The 27758-nt window shown below is 48.6% G+C and overlaps 1 protein-coding gene and 1 pseudogene across 1 annotated transcript in view; one reads left to right on the top strand and one right to left on the bottom strand.

Moving 5' to 3' along the window:
- Positions 1-5775: 5775 nt before the first annotated feature.
- Positions 5776-27758, top strand: part of GGA2 (golgi associated, gamma adaptin ear containing, ARF binding protein 2) — a 40957-nt gene continuing 18974 nt past the window's right edge. The window contains exons 1-8 of the mRNA XM_059692074.1: positions 5776-5944; positions 15382-15466; positions 16235-16310; positions 17385-17483; positions 19319-19442; positions 20620-20723; positions 23202-23282; positions 23776-23913. Coding sequence (XP_059548057.1) covers positions 5839-5944; positions 15382-15466; positions 16235-16310; positions 17385-17483; positions 19319-19442; positions 20620-20723; positions 23202-23282; positions 23776-23913 — 813 coding nt within the window. The 5' untranslated portion in view covers positions 5776-5838. The remainder of the gene's footprint in view (positions 5945-15381; positions 15467-16234; positions 16311-17384; positions 17484-19318; positions 19443-20619; positions 20724-23201; positions 23283-23775; positions 23914-27758) is intronic.
- Positions 21349-21814, bottom strand: LOC132232659 (large ribosomal subunit protein uL15-like; annotated as a pseudogene).

Raw genomic sequence — 27758 nt, 5'->3', positions numbered from 1 at the left:
GAAGCTGGCAGTCCCGGGAGCTAGGGGTCCCTTGCCTGGGCCTAAAGCGAAGCCCACGATCGCGGGGCCGCTGCAGCTGTGGGTCCCCGCTGACCGGGCCGGACGCCTAGGCCAGAGGCGTCAGGCCTGGGCAAGGGGCCGATCCTGCGATTGGAGGGTGATGGGGGTCAACGCCTGAGGGCTCCCAGTATGTGAGAGGGGGCAGGCTGGGCTGAGGGACACTCCCCCCCCCCCACACACACCCAGTGCACGAATTTCGTGCACCGGGCCCCTAGTCTAGTTATATGTGACTAGAGCAGTGATGGCGAACCTTTTGAGCTCAGCATGTCAAAATTTTGAAAAACCCTAAAAACCCTAACTTAACTCTGGTGCTGTGTCACATATAGAAATATTCATAATTTTTTTTTAATATTTGCAACCATAGTAAAAAAAAGATTTATATTTTTGATATTTATTTTATATATTTAAATGCCATTTAACAAAGAAAAATCAACCAAAAATATGTATAAAATGAACAAAAGCAGAAAAAAATGTACATTTAGGAAAAAAAATAATAGACACCTTTCAAAAGAGGACATTCAGAAAGCCAAGAGACATATGAAAACATGCTCAAAGTCGCTAATCATCCGAGAGATGCAAATCAAAACAACAATGAGGTACCATCTCACACCTGTCAGACTGGCTATCATCAACAAATCAACAAACGACAAGTGCTGGAGAGGATGTGGAGAAAAAGGAACACTTGTGCACTGCTGGTGGGAATGCAGACTGGTGCAGCCACTATGGAAGACAGTATGGAGTTTCCTCAAAAAACTGAAAATGGAACTCCCATTTGACCCTGTGATCCCACTTCTAGGAATATATCCCAAGAAACCAGAAACACCAATCAGAAAGGATATATGCACCCCTATGTTCATAGCAGCACTGCTGGGGTCCAACCCCAGCGGGCCCAGAGGTCCCCAAAGGTGTGGACGGAGTTGGCAAAGAAGGAATGACATGGAGACAGCGTTCAGTTGATCAGCAGCCTATCCAGGATTTCTAGCCAGGATCTCCAGCCAAGTTCTGGTCTGGACCTCCAGCGAAGTTCTGGTTAGGATCTCTAGAGAGGTTCTGCTTCGGATCTCCAGCCAGGTTCTGTGGCCATGTTCTCTTGCTAGGTTCTCCAGCCAGGTTCTGTCTGAGATCTCCAGCCAGTTTCGGTCACCAGGTTCTAGTCAGGTTCTCTTGCCAATTTCTGTAGTCAGGTTCAGTCCAGGATCTTTTGCCATGTTCTCTCCAGTGAAGTTCTTCTGTCTGTAGGTTCTGTGTAGGTTCTGTCTTCTTGGCTCTCTTCTAAGTTCTGTCTCTTGCTGTCTTGTTACATCTGTATTTATACCAGTTGATTCAATCCTATCAATCTCTATTCCAAAGGTTAGGGCATTTCTTATCTCCATTCCAGGGAGTAAAGATTATGTAGCTTAAGCATGATTGTTCGTAGTTAAAGTGATTAATTACCCGCCTGGCACTTAGTTGAGGGGTTTTATTCCCTCCCTAACTTCAGGGGAAAATCCCTACCTGGGGATTCAACCTTTCTCGGAGAGGTGACCTTGGTTAAAACACAGCGCCAAGAAGGTGAGCAAACATATTAAGAACCGTATGCCATATATGCCAGGTCCCTTGAAACAGCAAGGATGGACCGGCTCCCGGCACAGCACAATTCACCATAGCTAAGATCTGGAAACAGCCTAAGTGCCCATCAGTAGATGAATGGATTAGAAAACTGTGGTACATCTACACGATGGAATACTATGCTGCTCTAAAAAGGAAGGAACTCTTACCATTTGCAACGGCATGGATGGAACTGGAGAGCATTATGCTAAGTGAAATAAGCCAGTCAATGAAGGAAAAATACCACATGATCTCACTCATTCATGGATAATAGAGACCATTATAAACTTTTGAACAATAATAGATACAGAGGCAGAGCTGCCTCAAACAGATTGTCAAACTGCAGTGGGAAGGCTGGGGAGGGTGGGGGTGCAGGAGGTAGGGGGGTAAGAGATCAACCAAAGGACTTGTATGCATGCATATAAGCATAACCAATGGACATAAGACACCGGGGGATAGGGGAGGCTAGGGGACTGTCTAGGGCGGGGGGAAAAAATGGACACATATGTAATACCCTTTGTAATACTTTAAGCAATAAAAAAAAATAAATTAAAAAAAGGAAAAAAAATAATAAAAATGATAATCAAATGGTATGAAAACTAGAAATTAGGGACTTTTTTGGTGCTGAAGTTTGTCTACTAATTCTTCGATTGCAGGTTCATACTTGGTGCACTTCAAGGCCAAGCAAGCGCCACTAACTTCATCTGTTAGCCGGTTTCTTTTGTTCATTTTAATATTATTTAATGCTGAGAACAAAGTCTCGCAAAAATATGTTGATGAAAAAATTGTTAGCAAAGCCATCGCTAGATTTTTTATGTCGCTAAAAGTGTCAGGTACTCCGTTCCAAGCACTCAAATTTCTTGTTCGTAGTTGCACTCTTCTTCATTATTCAAACGATTTCATTCCAGATTTTCAAGTTTCGACCTTAAGTCGACAAACACATGAGTCCAAATGCTACCTTGAAAATCTGCAAGTTGCATCTCTAAATCGTCAATTTGCATCCATTGGAAATCCTTTAATTCCAAAGTACTGTAAACAACTACATCGGATACTTAATTATTTTAATGGTCTGTTCTAGGCTTCTAAATTAGTCGAATCTTTCGCGGAACTGTTCAAATAACGAGTTTACTATATTCTGGTACATAAGTACGGACTCCATTACACTTGTTGTAGTGGCCTTCTCAAAATACTTTTTTATCCGAGGAAAATACTTATAAGTTTTAGTTTCAATATCTCGCTTGAAAATTTCAAGTTTACTTTCAAAAGATTTGATGTATCCAAATATGACGTCAATACTTTTGCCAAAACCTTGTAATTTTAAGTTCAGTTCATTCATATGAACAGAGAGATCTGTAAAAAACATCAAATTGCTGACCCACTTATGATCATTGATCTGAGGAAAGTTTACCAGATCCTTCTTCTCAATAAATACCGTAATTTCTTCAAAGCACTCCACAAATCACTCAAGTACTTTACCTGGACTCAGCCATCTCACACTATTGAACATCAGTAGTCCACTGGAGGTTGAATCAACTTCCTGTAAAAGTGCAGAAAATTCTCGCTTGTGAAGGGGTCGAGAAGCTATAAAATTCACCATTTTTGTTACAACTGACATGAAATCATTCAATTCTGAGAATCCCGATTTGGCACACAACACCTCCTGATGGGTAATGCAATGAAAAGGTACAAGTGGATGTCTAATAGCTTCCATAAACAATTTCAGGAATCCCACATTTTTTCCCACCATATTTGGTGCCCCATCTGTCATGACTGACACAATTTTAGAGATATCAATGTTTAGGTCACTGAATGTTTTTATAACAACCTTACATATTTCGTTTTCTGATGTACTTATTGACACTGATTCTAACTTTATCAACTCTTCTCTCCTTGTGAGACCATCAGAATATCTAGCAATAATGGCCAACCGAGCATTTGATGTGACATCAGTAGTTTCAAGAGAAATCGAAAAATATTTACAACTATTTAAGTCTTTTCTTAATTGATGTTGTACGTTTTTGTTAAGATCTATTATTCTGTCTTTGATAGTATTTCTACTGAGTGGTAACTCAGAAATTCTTTTAATAATATCATCTTTATTTTTCATATTGTGAAATAGAGCTGGTGCACATCTTAGAAATGTTTCCTTAATAAATTCTCCGTCACTGAGGGCTTTTCCATGCTGAGCTATGAGTGAGCAATACAGTAACTTGCTGATGTTAAATTTGTAGAGCATCTTACAAATTTAATGATGGAATTTGATTGACTTTTATAGAGGTGTAGCTGTCTGGAAATATATTCCTTCCTTTCATCGATACTTTTTTTCAAGAGCTGACAATGATTAGTTTCAAAATGTGTCTTTACATTCCATGTTCTGCTTACTACCGTTTCATTACACAGTATGCACAATGATCTGCTGTTTCTGTCGACAATCCTGTACATCTCGGTCCATATGTCTTGAAAGGGTCGGCTACTGCTACTTCCACTTCCTTTATCATTCAATCTTGCTTTTTTATTTTTTTGATTCTCCAACACAAGGCTGCAGAAATAAATAAATATAAATCACGGCGTTTTTTATAAAAGGTTGATAGGTTTCTTACCTATTAACTTTTTGCAGTGTTGTTGCACTGACTCCTGGTGCAAAACAATTCAAAGATAGTATGTATAACCACTAATATATGGTGCTGTAATCAATTATCTGACACGCAGAATGTCTCGTCGAGCCCTGTTGCACTGTATATCTTGTTCTTCTAACCCTCCCACTCCTGTCTCCTAACGAACATGGCGATCAAGTGTGTCCGTTTGCCGAGTGCACCCGAACGCACGGGAAGCTTACCCGAGGCACGTGTTGACAATAACGAGGCCGTTTCCAGAATTTGGCATTTTGTCACTCGAGTAAAAATAAAATGTCATGGGTAAAGATTAATCTCTTTATAGTGCAATTCTTAACCTTTTTATATTAATGTCAATATTGGAACAATGTATCTTGGATGTTTTCACTATGTACCTTTGCTACGCAACACCGATGTACATGTTTACATCCGGTTTTAGAATTGCATTATTGATCATGAGTAACGTGAGTAATAATATTACTCGAGTGATGCCCAACTCTGGCCTTTGCGAGAGACAAATATTTGAATTACGCAATTTTTTGTCTCTGTTGATGCGTGTCACCCAAAATGAGTTCGAGTGTCACCTCTGACATGCGTGTCATAGGTTCGCCATCACTGGTCTAGACAGCATGCCATTCCATTCCCCATCTTTCACCATCTCAGAGAGATGTCCTACAACTTCTCAGTTGTAGTAACTGACAACGAGGCAAACAGTTCTTGCCTAGAGACACACAAATTAATTCTGTCTGCAGGATGAACAACTCTCACAGCTGGTAGAAAAGCTGTTTTGTGCCCACCTGAGCATCTGTTGCAACATTCCTTTCCTCAGTATAAATCTGCCCCTTTGGCCCTAACCGGGTGGCTCAGTGGACAGAGTGTTGGCCTGCGGACTGAAGGGTCCCGGGTTCGATTCCGGTCAAGGGCATGTACCTTGGTTGCGGGACCAGTCCCCAGTGGGGGTTGTGCAGGAGGCAACTGATCGGTGTTTCTAACTCTCTATCCCTCTCCCTTCCTCTCTGTAAAAATCAATGAAACATGTTTTTAAAAAAATCTGCCCCTTTGTCTGACTTCTCTTTTGAATGGATTATAACATCTTGGTTCCCGCAGTTCATTAAAGTTAAAAAAATATTTAACATGTGCTCATGTCCTAATGTATAAGAACCATGACTTTTCTGGGGGGGGGTAGTTATCCTTTAACAAAATAAGCAAGTAAACAACTAGCACGTTGATAGGGTAAGGTGTTATGGAGGAAATAAAGCAGAACAAGCAGGGGAACGGGCATGCCACTCTGGAGAGGGCGCTCGGGGAAGCCCTCCTGGATAAAAGTGCTGCCAATGACTCCTTATCTGCCCTCCGGAGGTGCCGGGTGCGTCCGGGCTGGCAGGGCGGGCGGGACGGGCCGACCCCGGCCAGCGGTGGGGGCCTCGGCGAGGCCGCGCAGGCGGGGTCCGCGGTGGGCGTGTCCGCCCAGGCCCCGCCCCGTGACGTAAGGCCCGCGCCTGCCCGTCGGCGTGAGCAGCCAGCCAGGCGGCGGCGGCCGGACGCGGGTGGCCGCGGGCTCAGCCGCGGTGCGGGGCCCATGGCGGCGGCGGCGGCGGCGGGGACGGCGGGGACGGCGGGGACGGCGGGCGCCCAGGCGGCCGAGGGGCCCCCGGGGCCGGCGGCGGCGCTGGAGCTGTGGCTCAGTGAGTAGCCGGCGCCCTGGACGCGGCCCAGCGCCGCACGTGAGGCCTGGCTCCCGCTCCCCGGCCTTTCCCCCGGGGCCTGCCGGGCGGGGTCCGCGGGGCTGCGGGCGGAGCCCCGTCTCCAGCCCCGGGCAGGCCTTCGCGGGTCCCTGACGTCCGGCCTGTCTTCCGTGCCGACACGGAAGCCGGTTTCAGCCGTGGTGAACCCGCAGGGGGGGTCCCGAGCGGCGGCTCCCTCGCTCACCCCGTTTGGAGGCGGGGACGTGCCCCCTGCGCGGCCCCCTGCGCTTCGGGGGCTGGGGGAGCCTGCTGCCGTCTCTCCTGTCACCAGGTCCTCCTCCTGTGCGTGGGGTTCGCAGGGGCCGGACGGCGGGCGGGTAGTGTCGCCTCCCGTGAGCTTGACCCCAGGGTGGGCCGGGGTGACCGTCCCCCCGGGGGAGTGTGCGCCGGGATCGGGCTCTTAGGGGCGGGGCACGGATGCCTCGCACCGGTCCTCGCTCACAAAGACAGCTTTCGGTTGATCCAAGCCTCTAACATCACCTTGTTTATAATGGGCAGAGGGACGCGTTGGTTTGAGTGCGGTAGTAGGAATGTTTGTTTCCCCCCTGGGGGCTGTTTCCGTGGACATAGCGTTTGAGTGGGTAATGGAGGCGACATTTCAGACGGAACCACAAGTGCACAGCTGGGGGCAGGAGGCGGCCGGGTGCATGGCCGAGAGGCCCAGGCTGCAGGGCGTTGGGGCAGGTTGTCCCAGGGGCTTGTTGCTGCAGGAGGGAGTTTATCATGTATCCCGTGATGTGGGGCTGAGGGGCAGGCGTTGGACTTCGGCCAGAGGGTTTGAGATCAAGGACACCTCTTCAAAGTATCGCCTGCCGCCATATGGCCTGAGACTTGGGGGGGGGGGGGGTTAAGGCCCTGTTGGTGGTGTTTTGGGGCTCAGGTGGGACAGAGGCTTTAGGACGGAGAGTAGAAACAGTTAGCAGGCACAAACCAGCCTGGAGGCATTCGAGTGGAGGCCCGAGACGGGGAGGAATCCGGGCTGGGTCCCAGGTTTCTGGCTCCGTAGCTGGTTGGTTCCTGACGGTCACCTGTCGGGAGGAGCTGGTGTAGGAAGGAGGAGACAGTGGGTTGTGGAGGTTGCGGTGATGTTGGCGCAGTGAGAGAGTTCCTCTCTAGGTTAGTTGGTCGGCCCCAGGTCAGGTCAGAGCTGCAGGTCAGCTTGGGACTCTTCAGTTCATTGGCATGAGCTTGTCCAGGGAGGCTGTGAATATGAAGAAGGGCAGAGACTTGCAGGCGGAGCATGGGGAACCTCAACATTAAGAAGCAGATAGGACCCGGCCAGCGTGGCTCAGTGGTTTAGCGTTGACCTATGAACCAGGAGGTCATGGTTCAATTCCCAGTCAGGGCACATGCCTGGGATGCAGGCTCCATCCCCAGTGCGGGGCGTGCAGGAGGCAGCCCGTCAGTGATTCTCATCATCGATGTTTCTATCTCTCCCTTCCTCTCTGAAATCAATAAAAATATATTCTAAGAAGAAAGAAAGAAAGAAAAAAAGAGAAGCAGATAGGAAAAGCTGCCTGAAGACAGAAGGAGAAGCAGACATAGGGTGGGCAGGTGGGAGCTGGGAGGTAAAAGGTGAACAGTAGACTTAGGCTGGAGTCGCAGAAAGCTCGAGTGGGCTGGGTGAGAGGACAGCAAGTGCTGGCCCACTGACCGGACCCGTTGACCATCTCGATGACCAGGTGGAAGAGATGAGAGGGAAAGTGCCCAAGGCGGTTCCTCAGCTCCAGCTGTTTTAGGCCGACGTAGTCCCAGAGTTGTAGAGCTTTCAGTTTTTCACATAGGGCTGGAACCTGCATTTTTACGTGAAATCTTTTGAGTTTTTAAAAGCCGATAACTATACCGTGGCCAGGTTGCTCAGTTGGTTGGAACCTCGTCCGATTGTGCCAAAGTTGTGGGTTTTATCCCTGGTCAGGGCACATACAAGAATCAACAATGAATGAATAAATAAGTGGAACAAGTCAGTGTTTCTCTCCATCGCTCCCTCTCTTCCTTTCTTCCTTGCCCACTCTCTCACTTTCCTACCCTCCCTCTCCCTCCCTTCCTCTCAAGTCAATAACTAAAACATTAAATAAATAAATAATAAAAGCTGACAACTACTTCGAAAATGAAGTTCATCTAGTCCAGGCCAGGCAGAATTAATCTGTGGGGAGATGTAGTCTCTGGCTATCAGCACCCCTCCCCCCCTTTAAAAAATGTTTTTTATTGATTTTTAGAGAGAGAGGAAGGGAGAGGGAGAGAGATAGAAACATCAATCATGTGAGAGAAACATCATTAATAGGCTGCCTCCTGCACACCTCCTTCTGGGGATCAAGCCCATAACCCCGGGTATGTGCCCTGACTGGGAATCAAACCAGTGACCTTTTGGTTCCTGGATGGACGCTCAACCACTGAGCCATACCCAGCCGGGCTAAATGGTGTTTGAATGTGAAATGGAGGAGAGAGAGTAGCCAGAGGGAATTCGGATGTAAAGGAGGTCTGAAAAGGAGGTGGGCATCACTGAGCCCCTCTCTACTTGATGCTGCTTTGGGGGAACTCTCCCTCCTGAATTCAAGGTCCCAGGTTCAAGCCATTGCAGAGGGGCTTAAAGGTGCTAAAGGTCAGAGCTAGAGCAGAAAGGGAGACACAGAGCACGGGCACCTTTTGTTTTTCTGAATGTCTGGGAAGGAGATAAAGATGATTGCACATGCAAGTAAGTTTGTCAGTAACACCCCGTAACCCACTCCCCCCCCCCCAAAAAAAGTGTTAGGGGCTGATGGGGTGTGAGGAAGGTGGGGGTGTCTGGGAATGGCTGGTAAGAGAAACAGAAGGGAGCCCACCTGGACACTTGGGGACACGGTTTCTCAATTTCAGTGCTGTTGACATTTTGGACCTTATAATTCTGTGTTGTGCGGTCCTGTCCTGTGCATATAGCTAATTAGTGGAATCCCTGGCCTCTACCCACTAGATACCAATAGCACACACCCTTTTCCCAGTTGATCAAAAATGTCTCCAGACATTGCCAGATGTCCCTTGCGGGGGAGAGGCAGGATCCCTCCCGACCTCCACCCAGTAGGAGCAGAGACAGTGAACTAGAGTTAAACCAGAGTTGTGGGAGGCGGGGCTGGGGCACTGAGAGGGTACAGTGGGAGGATGAGGGTGGGGAGGTTGCAAAGGCCAGGGCAGCAGGCTGGATGGAGAAGGAAGTCACTTAGGTTGCTGAGGACTGCTGAGCTCGGCTCATTGACAGACCTTGCCCATCGAGCAGGGCAGCTGAGTTTCCAAGAGGCGACTAGAGTCAAAACAGGCGCCTTTTAGGGTCATAGGCGTCAAAGGAATCAATACCTGTGAGCACTTGGCGGAGTGCCTGGCACATGGCAATGTTACCTACTGTTATCATTAGTCTTTCTAGTTGTGAGTGACAGAAAACTGGCTCATATAGGGTTCCCAAAAACAGGAGAAAGGAAAACCATTACACCTAGAATAGGGAAGGAGTAGTTCCCCAAAGGGTCATCAGGAAGCTGTTACCAGAAGTTTCATGCTTTAAAAATACACACAGCAACTTGTGTCATTCAGGAGTTTCCCCGCGTGGATGATTTTGGTCAGTGTTTCACATGACTGTGTAACTGCTGGATTCCTGTTAATGAAAGCCCCAGACACCCGATGTATGGGTGTACTGTGGCTTGGCTAACCAGTCCGCAGTAGCGGACATCTTAGGTGGTTGCCAGTCTCCTGCTATTGAAAGCAGACCAGGCTCTCTGGGTCTCTGGGATTCGCGTAGCTGGTCGTGCCGCCAACAGGCAGTAGCTTAAAGCCGGGTGCTCAGTGAGCCCCTTCCAGCTGGACCTCCTCCCAGGGGGTGTGTCCTGTCTTTTTTCCAGCCCCACTTGTATGCCTCCCTTGGGATTAGGAGTGTCTGGGTTACAATCTATTTATGTCTCGGAGCTTCTCCAGGGCTGAGTTCAGTCTCTGTCGAGGAGCCCAGCACAGAATACCCTTTAGCATATGCTTGTTGAATGGCTGCTGGGCCGGCAGTCAGTGCACCTCCTGCAGATGGTCCCCTTGCAGTGCAGTGCCTGCTGTGGATGGGTTGAATCCGATGCTCCTTAGGGCTCCCCTATCGTATAGCACAGGCTGCTCCAGCCGGCCAGAGGGCCAGAGGCATGCCCCTGGCGTTTGGGTGCAGGGGGTGGGAGGTGGTATTTCTTCTGGATTAGTCACTCTAGGATGAGTCATTTCACTCACAATCAGAAGTGTAAGCAGTTTTCTTTCCTTTTTTATTTTAACTTTTTTATTTTTTTAATTTTAGAGAGAGAGGAAGGGAGAGGAGGGGAGAGAGAAAAACATCGATGTGAGAGAGAAATACTAATCAGCCAATCCCTGCACGCACCCTGGCCAGGAGACAAACCGGAGGCCCCCACTACACAGGATGATGCTCATCCAGCTGAGCCTCACCAAGCCAGGGCTCAACAGTTTTCTTTCTTTCTTTTTTTAAAAAGTGTTTTTATTGATTTCAGAGAGGAAGGGAGCGGGAGAGAGAGAAACATCAATGATGAAAGAGAATCCTTGATTGGCTGCCTCATGCATGCCCCTGACGATCGATCGAGTGTGCAACCCAGGCATGTGCCCTTGACCAGAATCGAATCTGGGACCCTTCAGTCCGTAGGCCTTCGCTCTATCCACTGAGCAAAACTGGCTAGGGCTCAACAGTTTTCTTAATATCTCTTACCGAGTAGTCTACTTGAAATGCCTACACACCTTGCTTTTATTAAGCTAATCTATGACAGTAGTATTATTTGTCCGCCCACGTGCCAGTTAAATAAACCACCTTGGTGCCAGGGGTAGCCATTCTCAGTGCCCTGATGGGGCAGTGATGGTCCTGAGACACAGGAAAGGGGTTCTGTGAGTTTCTCACTGGCTATGCCCTCTCGGGGATTGGCGTCAGCAAGCCACTCATTAGGGGATTGGCATCAGCAGGTCTGGGCAGTTGCTTTGGCCCAGTTGGACCCAGTTTCTGTGCTGTGGGGGTCATGTTCTTTGGAGCTGCTCTAGGCTTCTGAAGTAGCTGGGGTTATGTGTTGGGAGACGCAGTTATTTCAGAACTGGAATAGCTGTCTCCTGGAGTCAGCAGTCTGTCCAGCCACCTGGCCAAACTGCATAGCAAAAGATGAATCATTCATTCACGTAGTAAATACCTGTGCCAGTGACTGTTTAGTGCTGGAAGGTGAATGATGTGGACCTTCTTGCCTAGGGAGCTGGTGACTTAGTGGCAAGAAAGGCAAGGAAACAAGTTCTCAGAGATGTCCTGCCTTTATCCAGGAACTGAAGCCTTTACTGTGAAGAACGTGCCAGGAGTCAGGCCGACCTGGGACAGTTATTGTCTCTCCTCTCATAGCTTTGTGGACGGGCGGGCCTCTTCACTAGTAAAGGGTGTCCCAAAATTCACGCAAGAAGTAATTTTGGTAGAAAACACAGGTTTATAATTAAAAATTGTAAATTTTTTATTGATTCATAAAGTATACAGTATAGGGTTATGTATGGAATAGCATATCGGGTAAATGGCCTCCACGGCTTTGCTGGCACAGACGCACTCTTGTTATTGCCTGAGCAGCCGCATTTTCGAAGAATGGTCCGATGATGACTCCAGCCCAAAATCCGCACCAAACAGTGACACGCTGTGGACGCATTTGTTTCTCAACAATCACTCGTGGATTTTCTGAACCCCAAATGCGACAATTTTGTCAACTAACCAAGCCATCAAGATGAAAATGAGCCTCATGAAATTCAGCCACGTTTATGCAAAACGGTCATGGAAAATTTCAACAAAAGAGTGCGTATGTGCCAGCAAAGCCGTGGAGGCCATTTACCCGATATGCTATTCCGTACATAACCCTATACTGTATACTTTATGAATCAATAGAAAATTTACAACTTTTAATTATAAACCTGTGTTTTCTACCAAAATTACTTCTTGCGTGAATTTTGGGGCACCCTTTAAAATGGCGAGATAATGGGACCAATTTCACCTGTTCTGAGGCTATAAGGGAAGGAAGGCCTGATTGGAAAACACTCAGCATGGTGTCGGGGCCACAGGCAGCTCTTTAAGCGGCAGCTGTGACTGTTGTTGCAGTTACTGGGCTTATAACGAACCTTGAGTGAGATCTCATGATAAAAATAAGAAACACTCACACTTCATAGGTCTTCCCGCCTCCTGGCCTTGGGAAAGGGTTTGGAATGTGACTTAGCCTCACAGAGGCTTCTCCTTTCTCTGGAAAAGCTGGTGCCTGTCTTGTCCTTTGACCTCCTCTGGGAGGCCAGTGAGGGGCTGGGGCCTGCCTGCTGTTCTCACGTGTTGAGTGCCGAATGCCTTTGAGGCGTCAGCCTTGACCTTGTAGTGAACCGAAACCTCAGGAAGCTTAAATGGTGTAGGGTTTTGTTAGATGCTTCACACCCCCTTAATCAGGTTTTCTGAGAATCACTGTGATGACTGGAAAGGTGAGCTGAGGTGTTTTTCCTGGGGTTGTCTTCCATGGACCAGAAGATTTAAGCTAAAGTGTGGAAAATTTATTACAAGCAGATTCAAGACTCCTCGCAAGGGGGGGTCTCAATAATGGGCTTCCCCCCTAAAGCCTTGTAGTCCAGGGGTACACTAGTATTTTTGTTAAAAGCCTGCTCTAGTCTGTCTGTGTTGTCACCTCATTGATTCCTCAATTCTTCTAGACTGGCAACAGACCTGAACTGTCCCTGTTTCTATGTGTCCTCTCACTGTCCCTGTGCTGGACTCTCCCTGTGTCTGTGTGTTCTTTCTCTGTTCCTGTGCTGTACTTTCTCCGGTTCGTACACCTTGTTGCTACAGGCCCTCCCTTGTTTTCCCATGCCTCCCACTTTGAGTCCAGAAACATTTTATTATTTCTGCTTGGTTGGTTCCTGTGATTAGGCTGCTCAAACTGCCATGTCTGCCTCTGCCTATGTTCCACCTGCTTTTGTTTTCCCCTGGACCCTGCCCTATCTGCCTGCGTTTCAACTTAACCCTCTCGACTGCTTTAAATAATTTGTTTCATGAGTAACTTATTTTGTACTTATGGCTAAGGCATTGTGCTAAGCTCTGTGGGGAATATATGGCTTCTGGTTTTAAGAATTTTATTCCCTATAGGTGTAATAAGGCAGTTGTACATATTTTTAAGAGGAAAGGCTGAGGCTGTGTATTACAATAATGATAAGATTAGCTATTCTTTATTGATTACTTAATATTTGCTGTTGCACTGATCACTTCAGACACTATCTTATTTTTATTTTTTATTAATCCTCACCTGAGAATATTTTTCCATTGATTTTTATAGAGAGTGGAAGGGAGAGGGAGAAACACACAGGGAGAAACATTGATGTGTGAGAGAGACGTTAATTGGTTGCCTCCCACATGAGCCCAAACCAGGGCCAGTGATCGAGCCTGCAACTGAGGTACATGCCCTTGACCTGGTCTGCAGGCCAACACTCTATCCACTGAGCCAAACCAGCTAGGGCTAGATACTATTTTCTTTAAATTCCATGACTATCCCGTGAGAAAGGTACTATTTTTCTAACTTCCCAGAGAGCCCGATGTGTATAATAAGGGATGGAGTTACCGGGGCAGTAGAATGTGGACCTTCAGAGAGGAAGAGACAGTTTCTGTTTTCTGTGGTGGGAGAAAAAGAACAAGGGCATCTTTTAAAATTTTTAAATATTTTTTTTTTATTGATTTCAGAGAGGAAGGGAGAGGAAGAGAGAGACAGAAACATCCATGATGAGAGAGAATCATTGATAGGCTGCCTCCTGCATGCCCCCTGCTAGGGATCGAGCCTGCAACCCAGGCATGTGTCCTTGCCGGGAGTTGAACTGTGACCTGGTTCATAGTCAACACTCAACCATTCAGCCACACTGGCTGGGCTTTCATATAGATCAAGGGCATAAGAAGAAGGGGCATTTGAATTGGGACCAGAAAAGTGGATAGGATTTTGAGAGGTGGAACCTCAGAGCTTTAAGGAGGAGAAAGGTGAGGAGTATATGGATATTGGTATCGATTCCTTCGCTTTCCTTGGTCACCTTTCTCACTTAGAGTGGAAGCCGTGGGTGGGAAGATAGGTGATTACATGTCCTTTGAGTCTCACCGTTGAGCTGGGGAGACACATGACTTCCACATGACATGAATGTGCCTGCAGTCAGGCAGAGGTAAACTCTAGACAGCCGCTGAGTCTTGAGTAATCAGGAGGGAGGAGAATTAGTAGGGGCTGGAATAGTAGGGGAGGAGGTTTCAGGGAGGAGGTGGAAATTCAGATGGTTTTAGAACATCCGAATACATCAGAAATCTGACCCTGAGAATTAGTCTGTTTGCAGGGTTTGAAAGAGCTTCTCTGTCAGGACCAGTAAACTATGCATTGGAGAGGCTGGTTGGCCTTGATGGGCCAGACAGTGGGGAGAGGGGGGTGTTGGGAAGCTAGTCTCAGCGACTCCTTTTGTGAGAGAATGTGCCCTGGCTCAGTCTGGGGATGGGGACACGGTGGGTATCCTTGGGCTGCAGCACAGGTTTTCTCGAGGGAGGAGAGGAAGAAGCTGCTACCATCAGCCCAGGAAGGATGCATACAAACGGGTGTCCCAGGGAGGTCGGGAATTACCCCTCCTCAGTGGACTGTGGTCTCATGTCAGGCTCCACGTGGCTCCTGCCTCTGGCTCTGCCCTGATGCCTTCACTGTTCATTGTCCTCAGATTTCACCCGAGTATGAGTATTCAGGTGGGGAACCCTAGTATGATTGGATCTGGGTCCCTGGGAATGTGTGTGGTGGTGAAGAGGGACAGCATCATGAGGGGGGAAGGCGAGGAGATGTCCTCCGGTCAGACTGACAAGCTGCCAACACATGGAGAAGCTTCTTACATAGGATGGTCAGGGAGGACTTCAATAAGCCGAGGCTTAGATTTAAGGGTGTTGCTTTTGAGGAGATGGTGAGATGACCAAGTGGAGCCACCTAGAGCCTCAGTGTATTCTGTCCTCCTGTCACCAAGCTAAGAAACTTACAAATAGCCTCCCAGGTGCTCGCCCCTGCCACCCTCATGGCAAGAGAGTTCTGCTCCCTGCACTGGCAGTGGAGCCCCTTTCAGGGCTATGGCTTGACAACTAATGTGCTTGTTCATTCAGTCAGCAAATGTTCACTGAGGCCGTGTCATGTGCCAGCCACTGCTTGTGGTGGGGACAGCACAGGGATGGGCCTGTCTCGGCTGTCGCCTAGAGGTCTGATCCCCTAGAGGTGTGAGGTCATAGCTCTTGGCTGTCATATTTATTTTAGGAGAAGAGGTATACGTTTCTTTTTATTATGCTTTCTGTAATTTTATTATGCTTTCTGTAATTTTATCTTTTATTTACTTGACAGATAAAGCCACAGACCCAAGCATGCCAGAACAGGATTGGTCAGCTATCCAGAACTTCTGTGACCAGGTGAACACTGATCCCAATGGGTAAGGTGACCTTCACGCTGGACCACGGGGTCCTTGGACTAAGTGCATGCCGTTTGTCTTGGGGCTATTTTAATAGCCTTTCTTTCTTTTTCCCCTCCACAGTCTACTGAGAACATCATTTTTTTTTTTTTTAGAGATAGCAAATTCATGTGGTTTTTTAAAAACAAACAAACGAATAGTCAGTTTGTAACTGGCAATTATTTTTAAAATAGCATTATGGAGTAGTCATACTCAGGAGACCTGGATGTTACATACGGGTAGAAGGTAGCAGCGTGAAAGAGCTCATGTGCTCTCCATAATTTAAATGTAACCTTTCTTTAGAAGAGGCAAGAAGAGGGCAAGATTGTGTTGAATTTATTTTCCAAAGCATCTGGACAGGAACTGAAGAATCAGATGTTTATTCTGCATATTGCTGACTATTCAGCATTTGGAAATGGGCTAAAAGTTTGATCACACTGTCCACTCTAGTGTTTATCAGACAACAAACAGGGTCTATGTTGCTCATGACCTGGCTACCCATAGGCCTGGTCCTGACTGCTCTGCTCGGAGCTTTGGGGTGCATGAGTTGGGGAGGGTGGTTTGTCTGGACAGCAGTAGTTGTGGGAAGGGAAGGTGAGGTTGGCCTCCTTCAGAGGCTTGTGCATGGGCCGTGTGCCAGTCACATTCCACCTCTGTTGTGGGACCAAACTCCTGGAAGGGAGGAGACATCATGGAGCGCACGTAACCAGACTGTCCGCCCAGAGCCCAGGTGTCTTTGTTTTCCCGTAGCCCAACCCATGCGCCCTGGCTGCTGGCCCATAAGATCCAGTCTCCACAAGAGAAAGAAGCTCTTTATGCCTTAACGGTAAGCTTGGCCCTTAGCCTCAGTCCTCCTGTCCTGAGCCAGAGGGAGCTGGGCCCCAGCCCCATTTTGGAGTGGTGGGGAGCCTGAGAGGTTCACCTTCGCTGGCCACGGAGGCTGGGCTCTGGTCGCCCATCCTACGTCTGCTTCTAGAGAGCAGCGCTGAGCTTGCTTTGGGAGAAGGAAAGAAAGGTTTTATTTCCTTAGCTCTTCATAGACCAGGGCTGGTAAGTTAAGTGCCCACAGGTCCAGACTGGTGACGTAGTGAGTGAGCCACTGGGTGAGGACCAAAATCCTGGAGAGCGCTTGCCCAGCCAGGGAGGGATGGCTGCAGTGTGGCACCGGCTGGTATTGCCAGCCATGAGTTTGGGCCCGTTGTTGTTAGAATTTCTTGTCTTTAAAGAGAAACCGTAAGTCCAGATTTTTGTATGAATTCTCTGAATTAAAAAATATATATATTTCATTGATTTTTTTAGAGAGACAGGAAGGGAGAGGGATAGAGATAGAATCATTGATGAGAGAAACATCATCAATCAGCTGCTGCCTGCACACCTGTGGAGATTGAGCCTGGGCATGTGCCCTGACTGGTGGCCTCTTGGTTCCTGGCTTGATGTTCAGCTGCTGAGCTATGCCAGCCAGGCGTGAATTCTCTGAATTTTTTTATGTTGGTGACTAACCTGACATGTTTAACAGTAGTGTGGACCAAAGAAAATGTGTGTAGGCCCCACTTGCATGCCAGCAGGGGACATGTGGCTCAGCAATTCATGGGCCTTACATACTGGATGTGGCCTCTGAGCTGGAGGGAGTCACCTGCCCAAAGGATCTCCTTAAAGGTGGGGTGACTTCAGAGTACACACACCACTGAGCTGTTTTCTGGGCACAAACATGTTAGATATAGCAAGATCAAATAGGTGCTTTTTAAAAAAAATTTGAAAATGTTACCCTTTCCCCCAAACTTCAGTGTCCTCATTGTCCCGAGTTAAAACTAGCTCTGGTTCCAGCAAGTGCTCATCAGATTTCAGGCGAGCCTGGAGCCAGAGGTTTTCCCATTCTCGTGGGAGTCCCGTGTCTGTGCAGGTGCTGGAGACGTGTGTGAACCACTGTGGAGAGAAGTTCCACAACGAGGTGGCCAAGTTCCGCTTCCTGAATGAGCTGATCAAAGTGCTGTCCCCAAAGGTGAGTGCCGTGGTCTTGGCCCTGCTTACTGTACTGCACCTGGCCCAGCCTTCAAACTCTTGCCCCCTCCTGTGTACGGCCTGTCTCAGGTTTGTGAAGGAGCTGAGAGAGGAGGCCCTAGATGGCAAAGCTCTCTTCTCCAAGGACGGCTTTGCTGATCCCTGCCCTCCATTGTTAGCATCTTTAAATTATTCTCCCTTTAAAAATGGCCTTTTGGCCCAGCCTGAGGGGCTCAGTTGGTTATCATGTGCACTGAAAGGTTGCCAGTCTGATTCTTGGTCAGGACACATAGGTTGCAGGTTTGGTCTAGGTTGGGGAAGGCAACCAATTAATGTTTCTTTCTCTTCCTCTTCCTTCTTCTCTTTCTAAAATCAATAAAAATCCTATGTAATAAAAGGCTAATATGCAAATCAGCCGAACAGCGGAACGACCGGTCGCTATGATGCGCACTGACCACCAGCGGGCAGACGCTCAACGCAGGAACTGCCCCCCTGGTGGACAGTTCACTCCCACAGGGGGAGCACCACTCAGCCAGAAGCCGGGCTCATGGCTGGCGAGCGCAGCTGCGGTGGGGGGAGCCTCTCGCACCTCTGCGGCAGCGCTAACAATGTCTGACTACCAGCTTAGGCCCGCTCCCCGTGGGCTCCCAGACTGCACCACCCCCCAAGTGCATAAATTTCATGCACTGGGGAGAGAGAGAGAGAGAGAGAGAGAGAGAGAGAGAGAGAGAGTGTGTGTGTGTGTATTGCCCAATGGTCTTGTGCATGGGTGACCTAGATGGGGAACACAGGTTTCCTGGTAGACAGCAAGAGATGCTAGATGTGGCTTTAAGTTTCATACCACTTCTTGCCTTGTCCTCTGCACCTTTCCCCCTGGCACCTGTCTCAGCTCTGCATTCTCAGGTAACTGACACAGATGGAACCTTTCTTTGCTGCTTTCCAGCAACACTTCTCTGATACCAACTGTGTGTCCTACAGTTTAATTCAGTTCAGTTCTGACACTACCCAGAGTTAGTGCAGAGCCTACGTGATCAGGACTTCATGATACTTAGATGATGCCTAATTTAGACACCAGCCATGAGTCTGTTCTTCTGCCTGACCAACTACAGAGTTGGACTTCCCAGACCACCTCCACAAGGTTCCATATTCACTACAGGAAAGCACTGCACTTACTGTGGTTATAAAGGAGACAAATGGGGATACATGGCCAGGGTCTTGGGGGGAGAGGAGCAAGAGCTTGTGTGCCTTTTCTTATGGCGCCCAGCCCACCACCCTTCAGCACATCCATGTGTTCAGTCAGGGAGCTTGTGGGCCTTGTTTCAGCTTTACCCAGAGTTCTCGTATGAAGGCACAATGGATTAAATTATTGGCTGGGTGATTGGACTCACTCTCCAGCCCCTCTCCCCTATTGGGGTCAAATGAGGCTGAAAGTTCCAACCCTCTGATCACATGGTTGGCCTTGTGGCATAGTCAGCCCCTCCCTTGAAATGAATTCCCACCCTGAGGTTAGCTTAAACTCAGGTCTGGTCCAAGGGGGCTCTTGAGTAACAAAGATTCCTATCACTCAAAAACTTCCAAGGGTTTTTGAAACTCTGTGCCAGAACTGGAGACAAAGACCAAACATATTCTTTATTATTCCTCACCTGCCCCAGTCAAACAGTGAGTGTCTCCAGTGGCTCTAACCTAGGCCAGTATATGGTGGGTTTTAATTTAGCTCCTTGTCCCAGGTGATTTGACTTCTGGCTGAGCTTCAGCTCTCAACCTGGGGCAGTTCTCCGCTCCGGCGTCAGCAGCATCTCCGCCCGCTCTGTAATTCTCCTTCCTGATTGCTTTCAGTACCTAGGGTCCTGGACCACAGAAAAGGTTAAAGGAAGAGTCATCGAAATCCTCTTCAGCTGGACAGTCTGGTTTCCAGAAGACATTAAGATCCGAGATGCTTATCAGATGCTGAAGAAACAAGGTCTGATTTCCATTATTTGCGCTGTGTTCCCTTTTTCACAGCACTTGTTCCTTTTTGCTGTTTTGAGTACTTTGTGCTTTGTGGGTGAAAGCTGGACAGTGGAAACCGAGACCAGTAATTTTCACTGTCTAGCAGTGGGCAAACCTCTCCTGCTGGTGGCAAGAGCTAGCTGGTTTGAGATTGTTGTTGCTGGGGTTGTCCTCACTGTAGCAGACTTCAGGTTCCTCCAGGGTTAGCGTGTGGTGAGGGTATGGGCTGGTTTGCTAGAGCTTTTCTCAGTGTCTGCTGCTCTTAGCTGAGGTCGTCCTCAGTGCCTCAGAGACGGTCTTGCGCCCTTGCCTTTCCTGGCAGGAGGTAGACCATTGTTGCTTGTTAGTGTCGTCATCTCTGCTCTGACTAGGCCTCAGTCTGAGACGGGCACTGTATCCCTGGTCTCGGAGATAGAGACCCAGACACTGACACCGGGGAGGAGGACAGCCTGTTACCCCGAGCTTCTGTATTCTCTGTGAGTTTGTATGCTGGGTCCTGTGTGGCACTGGGAATCCATGCTCCCTTCCCCTGGGCTCTGTAGAGGAAGGACCTGGGTTTGGGATGGGCTATTTTCCCGTCACATGCACTCAATGACTTTAGGAGTGTCAGGGATCCTGCTGTAGCTTTTGGGCCCTGGGAGGTGTGTACCTGAATAAAATGATCAGTATTTTTTTAAAATATATTTTATTGATTTTTTACAGAGAGGAAGGAAGAGGGATAGAGAGTTAGAAACATCGATGAGAGAGAAACATGGATCAGCTGCCTCCTGCACACCCCCCACTGGGGGTGTGCCTGCAACCAAGGTACATGCCCTTGACTAGAATCGAACCTGGGACCCTTCAGTCCGCAGGCCGACGTTCTATCCACTGAGCCAAACCAGTCAGGGCATGATCAGTATTTTTATGGCATAGACTCTGCAGGCTGCTAACCACAGGCTCTGGTTCTGCTCTGACTTGGTCGGCCCTGATGTCTTGGTGTTGGTCCTTCGGCTCTCTGGAGGGAGGATGCAGATTGTACCCTGGATGTATCTTTGAAGGCCGTTGACAATGTTGCCTGTTGGCATCAGGAACTGGGGTTTATACGGGATCCTGATGAAGTCAGTGGGTACCCGTATCAGTATCTTCACTTCATGAATTGCATGTTTCAGGAATCATAAAGCAAGACCCTAAACTACCAGTGGATAAAATCTTGCCCCCACCTTCTCCCTGGCCCAGGAGCTCCATCTTCGATGCTGATGAAGAAAAGTCAAAGGTAAGGAGCTCTTCTCTGACCTTGGTGGCCTACCTGGAATCTGATCAGACCCCTTCTTGTAGGGGCTCCCTTCAAATGTCCCCTGGAATGTCTTCTGAGCCCTGAACCAAAGTGTGGGAGAACATGGCAAGGTTCTGCTCTGACTTGGTCGGCCCTGATGTGAGTTCTCTCTGGAGCAGGTTTTTACGAGTGAGGTGGCATAAGGGTTGGGTGTTTTCTGTGGTGCAGATGGTCAGTCATATGGAAATAACCCGTCGTATGTTGGCTTAGGTCTTTTTAGTGCCAGTAAGCCTGGCATTTTCTTCTCTCCCCCCCCCCCCCCCCTTTTTTAAACTTGTGGACATTTTATTTTTTTTTTTTTTTTTTTTTTTTTTTTTTAAATATATTTTATTGATTTTTTAGAGAGGAAGGGAGAGAGATAGAGAGTTAGAAACATCAATGAGAGAGAATCATCGATCAGCTGCCTCCTGCACATCTCCTACTGGGGATATGCCCGCAACCCAGGTACATGCCCTTGACCGGAATCGAACCTGGGACCTCTCAGTCCGCAGGCCGACGCTCTACCCACTGAGCCAAACCGGTTTCGGCCTTGTGGACATTTTAATGAACTTCCTTCAATGTAGCTTTAAGCCACCAGGACACAGGCCCCACCAACACCCTTCATCTTCTCCTCAGCTCTTCTGCTGAAGAACTGGGCCTTCACGATGACAGGCTGCTTTGGAGCTTTCCCTTCCCCAGAACTTTGTAGTAGCCGATCGCACCACATCAGTGAAGGAGCAGCTCCAGTCTTGCTCTTGACAGCATTTCCCCGTGTCTGCTCACTGACCAGGGCCCACAGTTTATCGAGGCTGACAGTTGGGCAGAAGCTCTGGTTCCCCTTTAAGTGGTAATGTCTCATACCCACTTTCCCAAAGTAGCCTGGGTGATATTTGTCGAAGTTGATCCTGTGACGATGCAAGCCGCCAGCATTACCTCGGCCCCCTGTGCTTCCTGTGCTTGCCAATGCGGCCGTGGCCGTGGCTCATGTGGCCCCGAAGTTTCCGGGTCTTCTTCAGTCTGGATGGCATGTCGGTGGCCAAGACGCAAAAGACCTACCCATTTTCCTTCTACTGCCTCCAAGAATCTTCAACATCAGTAAGGGGAAGGAGGTGGTTAAAATCCAGGCCAAGACCCTGGGTTACCCTAGAGCAGTGGTTCCCAGTGGGGGCACGTGCCGCACAGGGGGGCAATTTGATTTTTAAGGGGGGCAATTCGAGAATGAGTTATTAACAGTGAAATTGTGCACTTCTTATGGTTCTAGGGGCCTCATATACAGTATATAAATACATATTGTGACATATTTATGCATCAGTTCTCTATTACATGTTTTGAAACTTTATTTGCTATTTTTTCATATTACTTCATTTTTTTTAAACAATTTCTTAGTGATCTCTTCCTCAGTATTTCAACTGTCCTTTCGTTCTTTTATTTTTCTCTTTCATGGGTGCCATGTTCTTTGGAAGCTTGTTTAGACCAAGATAATGGCCGTTTAGGCTTCCTCCACGTGAATAGGAGTGCACTTTTTGAATAATGAGAATTATATACCACGGGGAGTATCAGGATTTAAGAGATGCTTAGGTGGGGCGTCCAAAAGAAGGTTGGGAACCACTGCCCAGCGCATCAGTGGTGTTGGTGCTTTGGGTCGTTCCTGGTCTTGGTCCCTCACAGGTCCGGTAAGTGCAGTACCAGGAGAGCGCCAGGCCATATGTGTGCCTCTCTGGTACCCACGGCCTTCCAGCTGTGCCTTCCTTCCCTGGACCAGATCCTCAGGGGCATGGCATCCTGGAGGCAGGCGAGCAGGGCTGCTCTGTGCTCCCTGGCTCCTCTCTGCTGGTGTCTAACATTGCAGAGCGGGGAAGGAGCAAGGGAGGAGTTAGGGCTTGGACTTCTGAGAAAGAAACCCGAGAGAGCTGCTTACACTCTCTGGGCTCAGTAGCCTCATCTTTTCTGCCCTCCATCCACCAAAGATTGAGTGACTCCTATGTGCCAGGTGTTCTGCTGGGCATTGGGAATAAAGCAAACAAGATCGCCAAGGGCTGCCGCATCGTAGAGTCCATGGTCCAGGACAACTCGACACTATTGACCTTTGGGCAAGCTAGTTTTCTTGTTGGGGCTGCCTGTGCACTGTAGGATGTTTACAGCACCCCTGGCCTCCCCCACTAGATCCAGTAGCATCTCCAATTGTGACAACCAGCGTGTCTCCCGACTTTGCCACGTGTCTTCTGGGGGCTAGCATCCTCCACCCTACCGCACTGAAACCAGTGGTCTGTGGAGATAGAGGTAGTACTTACATGGCTGCATGATCGCGCAGATTTGCTCAGATAATGCATGTGAAATGTAAAGCTCCTGCTAGTGTTAGCTCTTCTATTGCTGATGCCACACACTGGCCATTGGGCACCACGGGGAATAGTTCAGCCTACACTTCTTGTTCACCTGCAGCTTCTGACAAGGCTTCTGAAGAGCAGCCACCCTGAGGATCTGCAGGCTGCGAATCGGCTGATCAAGAGTTTGGTCAAGGAGGTAGGCGTTTTCCCACCGCATTCTGCAGAACCAGTCTTGGACAGGGCTGCACAGTGTGTGTGTGCGCAGCTCTCTGGGGCAGGGATTACCCTACTCTGAGCTGGGGAACAGCCATGGGCTCCCTGAGGGTCGCAGGTGGTGACTGGAAGCAGGGGTCATGCTATATGCTTTCTAATTACTTCTGTCCAGGAGCGCAAAGTGTTTCACAGACACCAGTTTTGTCCCAGTGGCAGGTATTGTGTGGACAGATCCAGTTTGGGAATCTGTTTTTCAGAGAGTTAAGGCTGGTGATACAAAGTAGCTCGCCAGGCCCCCGCTGATTTATCTTCCCCAGGAATCCTGGGCTTGGAGGCCTTTCCTCACCGCCGAGCAAGCCCTCCCTCCATCCGTTTCATGACTTGCCTGAGCTCTCCCCCGTGCACTGCCCCTTCCCACCCCTGTTCAGGCTTTATCCAGGCCTTCTGCTTCCTCACTGCCATCCCCTCTCCCACAGGAGCAAGAGAAGTCAGAGAAGGTGTCCAAGAGAGTCAGTGCCGTGGAGGAAGTGCGGAGCCACGTGAAGGTGCTGCAGGAAATGCTGGGCAGGTATCGCAGGCCGGGACAGGCTCCACCAGACCAGGAGGCCCTGCAGGTACTCTTCTCTGATCGCAAAGAAATAAAGGAAGGGAACAGTTCAGGAGTAGCTAAATGTAACTGACATACTAGAAATTGCACCTCTTTACAGCGCATTTGCTGAGTGTTGATGTGTCCATCTGTGCAGCCATCGTTAAGATCAAGAATTCTTTTTTATTTTATTCTCACCAGAGGATATGTTTTTATTGATTTTTTTAGAGAGAGAGAAACATCAGTCGATTGCCTCCTGCACGCACCCTTACCAGGGATCAAACCCACAAACTAGGCTTGTGCCCTGACTGGGAATCGAACCCACAACCGTTTGATACATAGGACAACACTCCAACTACTTGAGCCACCCAGCTAGGGCACAATGAAGAATTCTTTATAGATTCTGGATATACTCTGTGGGTTGTCTTTTAACTGTCTTGACTGTCGTTTGAAGCAAAAAGTTTTTAATTTTTTTTAAAGATTTAAAAAAACTGCTTTTTAGAGAGAGGAAGGGAAAGAGAAACATTGATCAATATGAGAGTGAAACATTGATCGACTGCCTCCTGCACGCCTCCTATCAGGGATGGAGCCCGCAACCCAGACATGTGCCCTGACCGGGAATCGAACTGTCAGCAACCTTTCAGTGCACAGGACAACACCCAACCAACGGAGCCACGCTGGCCAGGGCAAAAGCTTTTAATTTGGAAGTTCAGTTTGTCTCTGTTTTTCTTTTGTTAATGATGCTCTGGTGTCATACCTAAGACACACCACCACTTGGTGTAGCCAGGCAGGGGATGGTGGGAATGTCTGAGTCAGCACTGCTTTCTGCTTCCCTCACAGGCTACCTCCATCACTTTCTGCATTCTGGCTTTTTATACTTCCCTGCATAGGGCAGACCCTTCACATAGTCTACCCTCCCTTCCATTTCACAAAGCTAGCAGAAACAAACTAGTCTTTCCCAACACCAAATTCCTGAGAGAAAAATCTACTTGGCCAGTGTGGCTCATGTGTCTGCCTGGGTCAATCAGCTGTGACTGGGATTGGGCAGAGTTATAGAGAAAAATGTGCTGGTCTTACGCTGTGGCGGGAGGGGACTGGACTCAGAAGGGTTGGGGGCTTGAGCCAGGCAGACACTCCAAAGCCTATCTCCCATGGTGAGGTGGTGTGACGGGCTGGCCCTGTCCCTTTCACATGTCAGGCGACCTCCAGGTTCTTGACTTGTGCAGGTGAAGCAAAAGTTTATTAAAGATTAGGACAGTGAGGCAAAGGAAGGGCCCTTAGAGACAGGTTCAGAGGTTAGCCTGGGATGAGCTGCTGCTGCCCACTGCTTCCTGGTTGCAAGTCTTGTGGGGACCCTTAGAGCTTAGGATAAAGAAAGCAGAAGCACACGCCTGCCAAGACCGGTTTGGCTCAGTGGATAGAGCGTCGGCCTGCGGACTGAAAGGTCCCAGGTTCGATTCCGGTCAAGGGCATGTACCTTGGGCACATCCCCAGTGGGAGGTGTGCAGGAGGCAGCTGGTCGATGTTTCTCTCTCATTGATGTTTCTGACTATCTCTCTCCCTTCCTCTCTGTAAAAAATCAATAAAAATATATTAAAAAAAAAAAAAAGCACACGCCTAAGGAAAGAGGTGCCTGAGGAAGGAGGTGTGGGGGTGCTCAAACAAGAGCGCAAGCTGGTGTTCTTTGTCTGGAGGTTGTGTCTGTTTTTACAGGTGGGAGTTACAGGGGAGGGCCCAGGGGAGGGACAACAGAATGGTCATTGGATTTCCAGGTGTGACAGTTAGTATGCTGATGTATTAAAATGAGCGTATCATGGAGTCTGGGGCCACTTTCCTGGTCCATTTTTCCTCCATCTTGCTTTAGTCTGGATCTAACTGGATCCCTGACTGTGGTGATTTAAACCACCTGCTCTTAGGTCTCTCTGTGTGGGAGGACAGGGTTTTGTCATTTATCAGCTGGCTGTTAATTGTGCAGGCCTGCTGGCCATTTGTTCAGCCATTGTCTCCGTTTCCTCATCGCACGCCAGGGAATTTTCCTAGTTTTTACTAACCTGCCTCAGCTGTACCAGAATCATCAGGAGAGTTGGCATGTTGGGCTTTTAAGTAGAACAGTTTTGCCCTGGCTGGTGTGGCTCGGTGGGATGTCCATCATCCCATGTACCAAAAGGTCAGAGATTTTATTCCCCCGTCAGGCACATGCCCGGGTTTTGGGTTCGATCCCCAGTTGGGGTGTGCAGGTATCAGCCAAATTGATGTTTCTCTATTTCTCCCTCTTCCTTTCCCTCTTGCTCTCAAATCAATAAAAACATACTTTTAAAAAATGCTTTAAAAAAATAGCGCAATTTTCCCCCAGCCAAGATAATAACCAGCTATGAGGTAGGAGAAACGCAGCTGGAAACAAAAGTTCATCTTGATAATGGATAAAGCTGATGTTGGAAAATGTAGCAAGTAAGTACCGGCCAGTGGCTTGTTGATACTGAACCCTAGAACCGGGCAGGTTTACCTGCCACCTAAGATGTTGCTGGCACACCACTGTGCTTCCCACCGGGGGTTCCCTCTTTAACACATAGAGCAGGTAGGAGTGTTATGCCCAGATTTCAGGACCCCCCGAAAGATCCACCAGGGATCACCAAATCCGATGCAAAAGCATAGAGTCTTTTATTCAAGCCTGGGACTTGGTCCCCCCCCCCTGCCTCCATTACTGGATGCAATAGAGAGCCCCGAGCCCCAAGGGAACAAAGAATTTATAGGGCTTGGGGTGGGGTGGGGCACACTCTGACCACTGATTTGGCCGATTCCGGTTGGTTGAGTGAGGGCCAGGGGCTAGTGACGCAAGGGCAGGGTGCAGCTAGGGTCTGGTTACACAAAGACAGGGGGGTGGCTAGCATACTCTTGGCCTTGGGCTAGTTTCCCCCGCTTTCCCATTGGCCGAGATAAGGGCAGGCTGAGTAACTGATACATTCTGCGGCTTTTTCTTGGAAGAGGGGTTAGGGACACAGCTATCAGTCCTGTTCTGTCCTTTCAAGAGCAGATGCAATTGTGGGCTTCCATAGAGGCAGGTCACACTCCAGAGCACAGCTGAAGGAAGGGCTCCTTCTGCTTCCTCTCCCGGACTCGCCTGTTGGATGGGCTATTTCCTCAGCGCCCAGAGAGGGCTGGAGTGTTAGTGGAGCTCCCATGCAGGGAGGGAGCTTGAGGTGTGAAGAAGCTGTGTGCTCCTCAGCAGTGTGTGGACGGTAAAGTGGTCTGGAGCAGCGGTTGCCAACTGGTGGTCCATGAGGTCCAAAAGGTTGGCGACCGCTGGTCTGGAGCACTCTCCCTGCGATGACGGAGATGAGCTTTCCCACGTGGTGTTGGGTGTAGGGTGAGGGGGTGAGGTTTAGTTCTGGAGAACCTGTGGTGGGAATCATGGGAATGTTGCTCTAAAGAGAATACTGGCCCCAACAGCAGTTGGATGGGAAGTCTCCACAGGCTTCCATGGGGGGTCATTCATTGCAAGCTGTTCTTGGGGGAGCAGGGGAAGGGAGCTTGAAGAAGAGTATGTTGTACACTGACATTGTAGTTTCTTTCTGAGCTAAAGTCTTTAAAAAAACATTATTGATGGATTTGGGAGAGAGAAAGGAGGAGAGAGTAAGAAACACCGATTTGTTGTTCCACTTATTTACATATTCACTGGTTGATTCTGGTATGTGTCCTGACCGGTTGGTGGTGAACCTGCAACCTTGGTGTATTGGGATGACATTCTAACCAACTGAGCTGCCCGGCCAGGGTTGACCTAAGGTCTTATCACCTTTTTAATTATTATTTAAAAAAATTCTTATACAATTGTAGTTCAGATTGTTTCTGAAACTGTAACTGCCCTGTCACTTCAAA

This window comes from Myotis daubentonii, chromosome 4, assembly GCF_963259705.1.
Source record: "Myotis daubentonii chromosome 4, mMyoDau2.1, whole genome shotgun sequence".
Taxonomy (NCBI): Eukaryota; Metazoa; Chordata; class Mammalia; order Chiroptera; family Vespertilionidae; genus Myotis; species Myotis daubentonii.
Note: the sequence above shows the minus strand (reverse complement) of the source record. Positions and strands in the feature narration are given on the sequence as shown.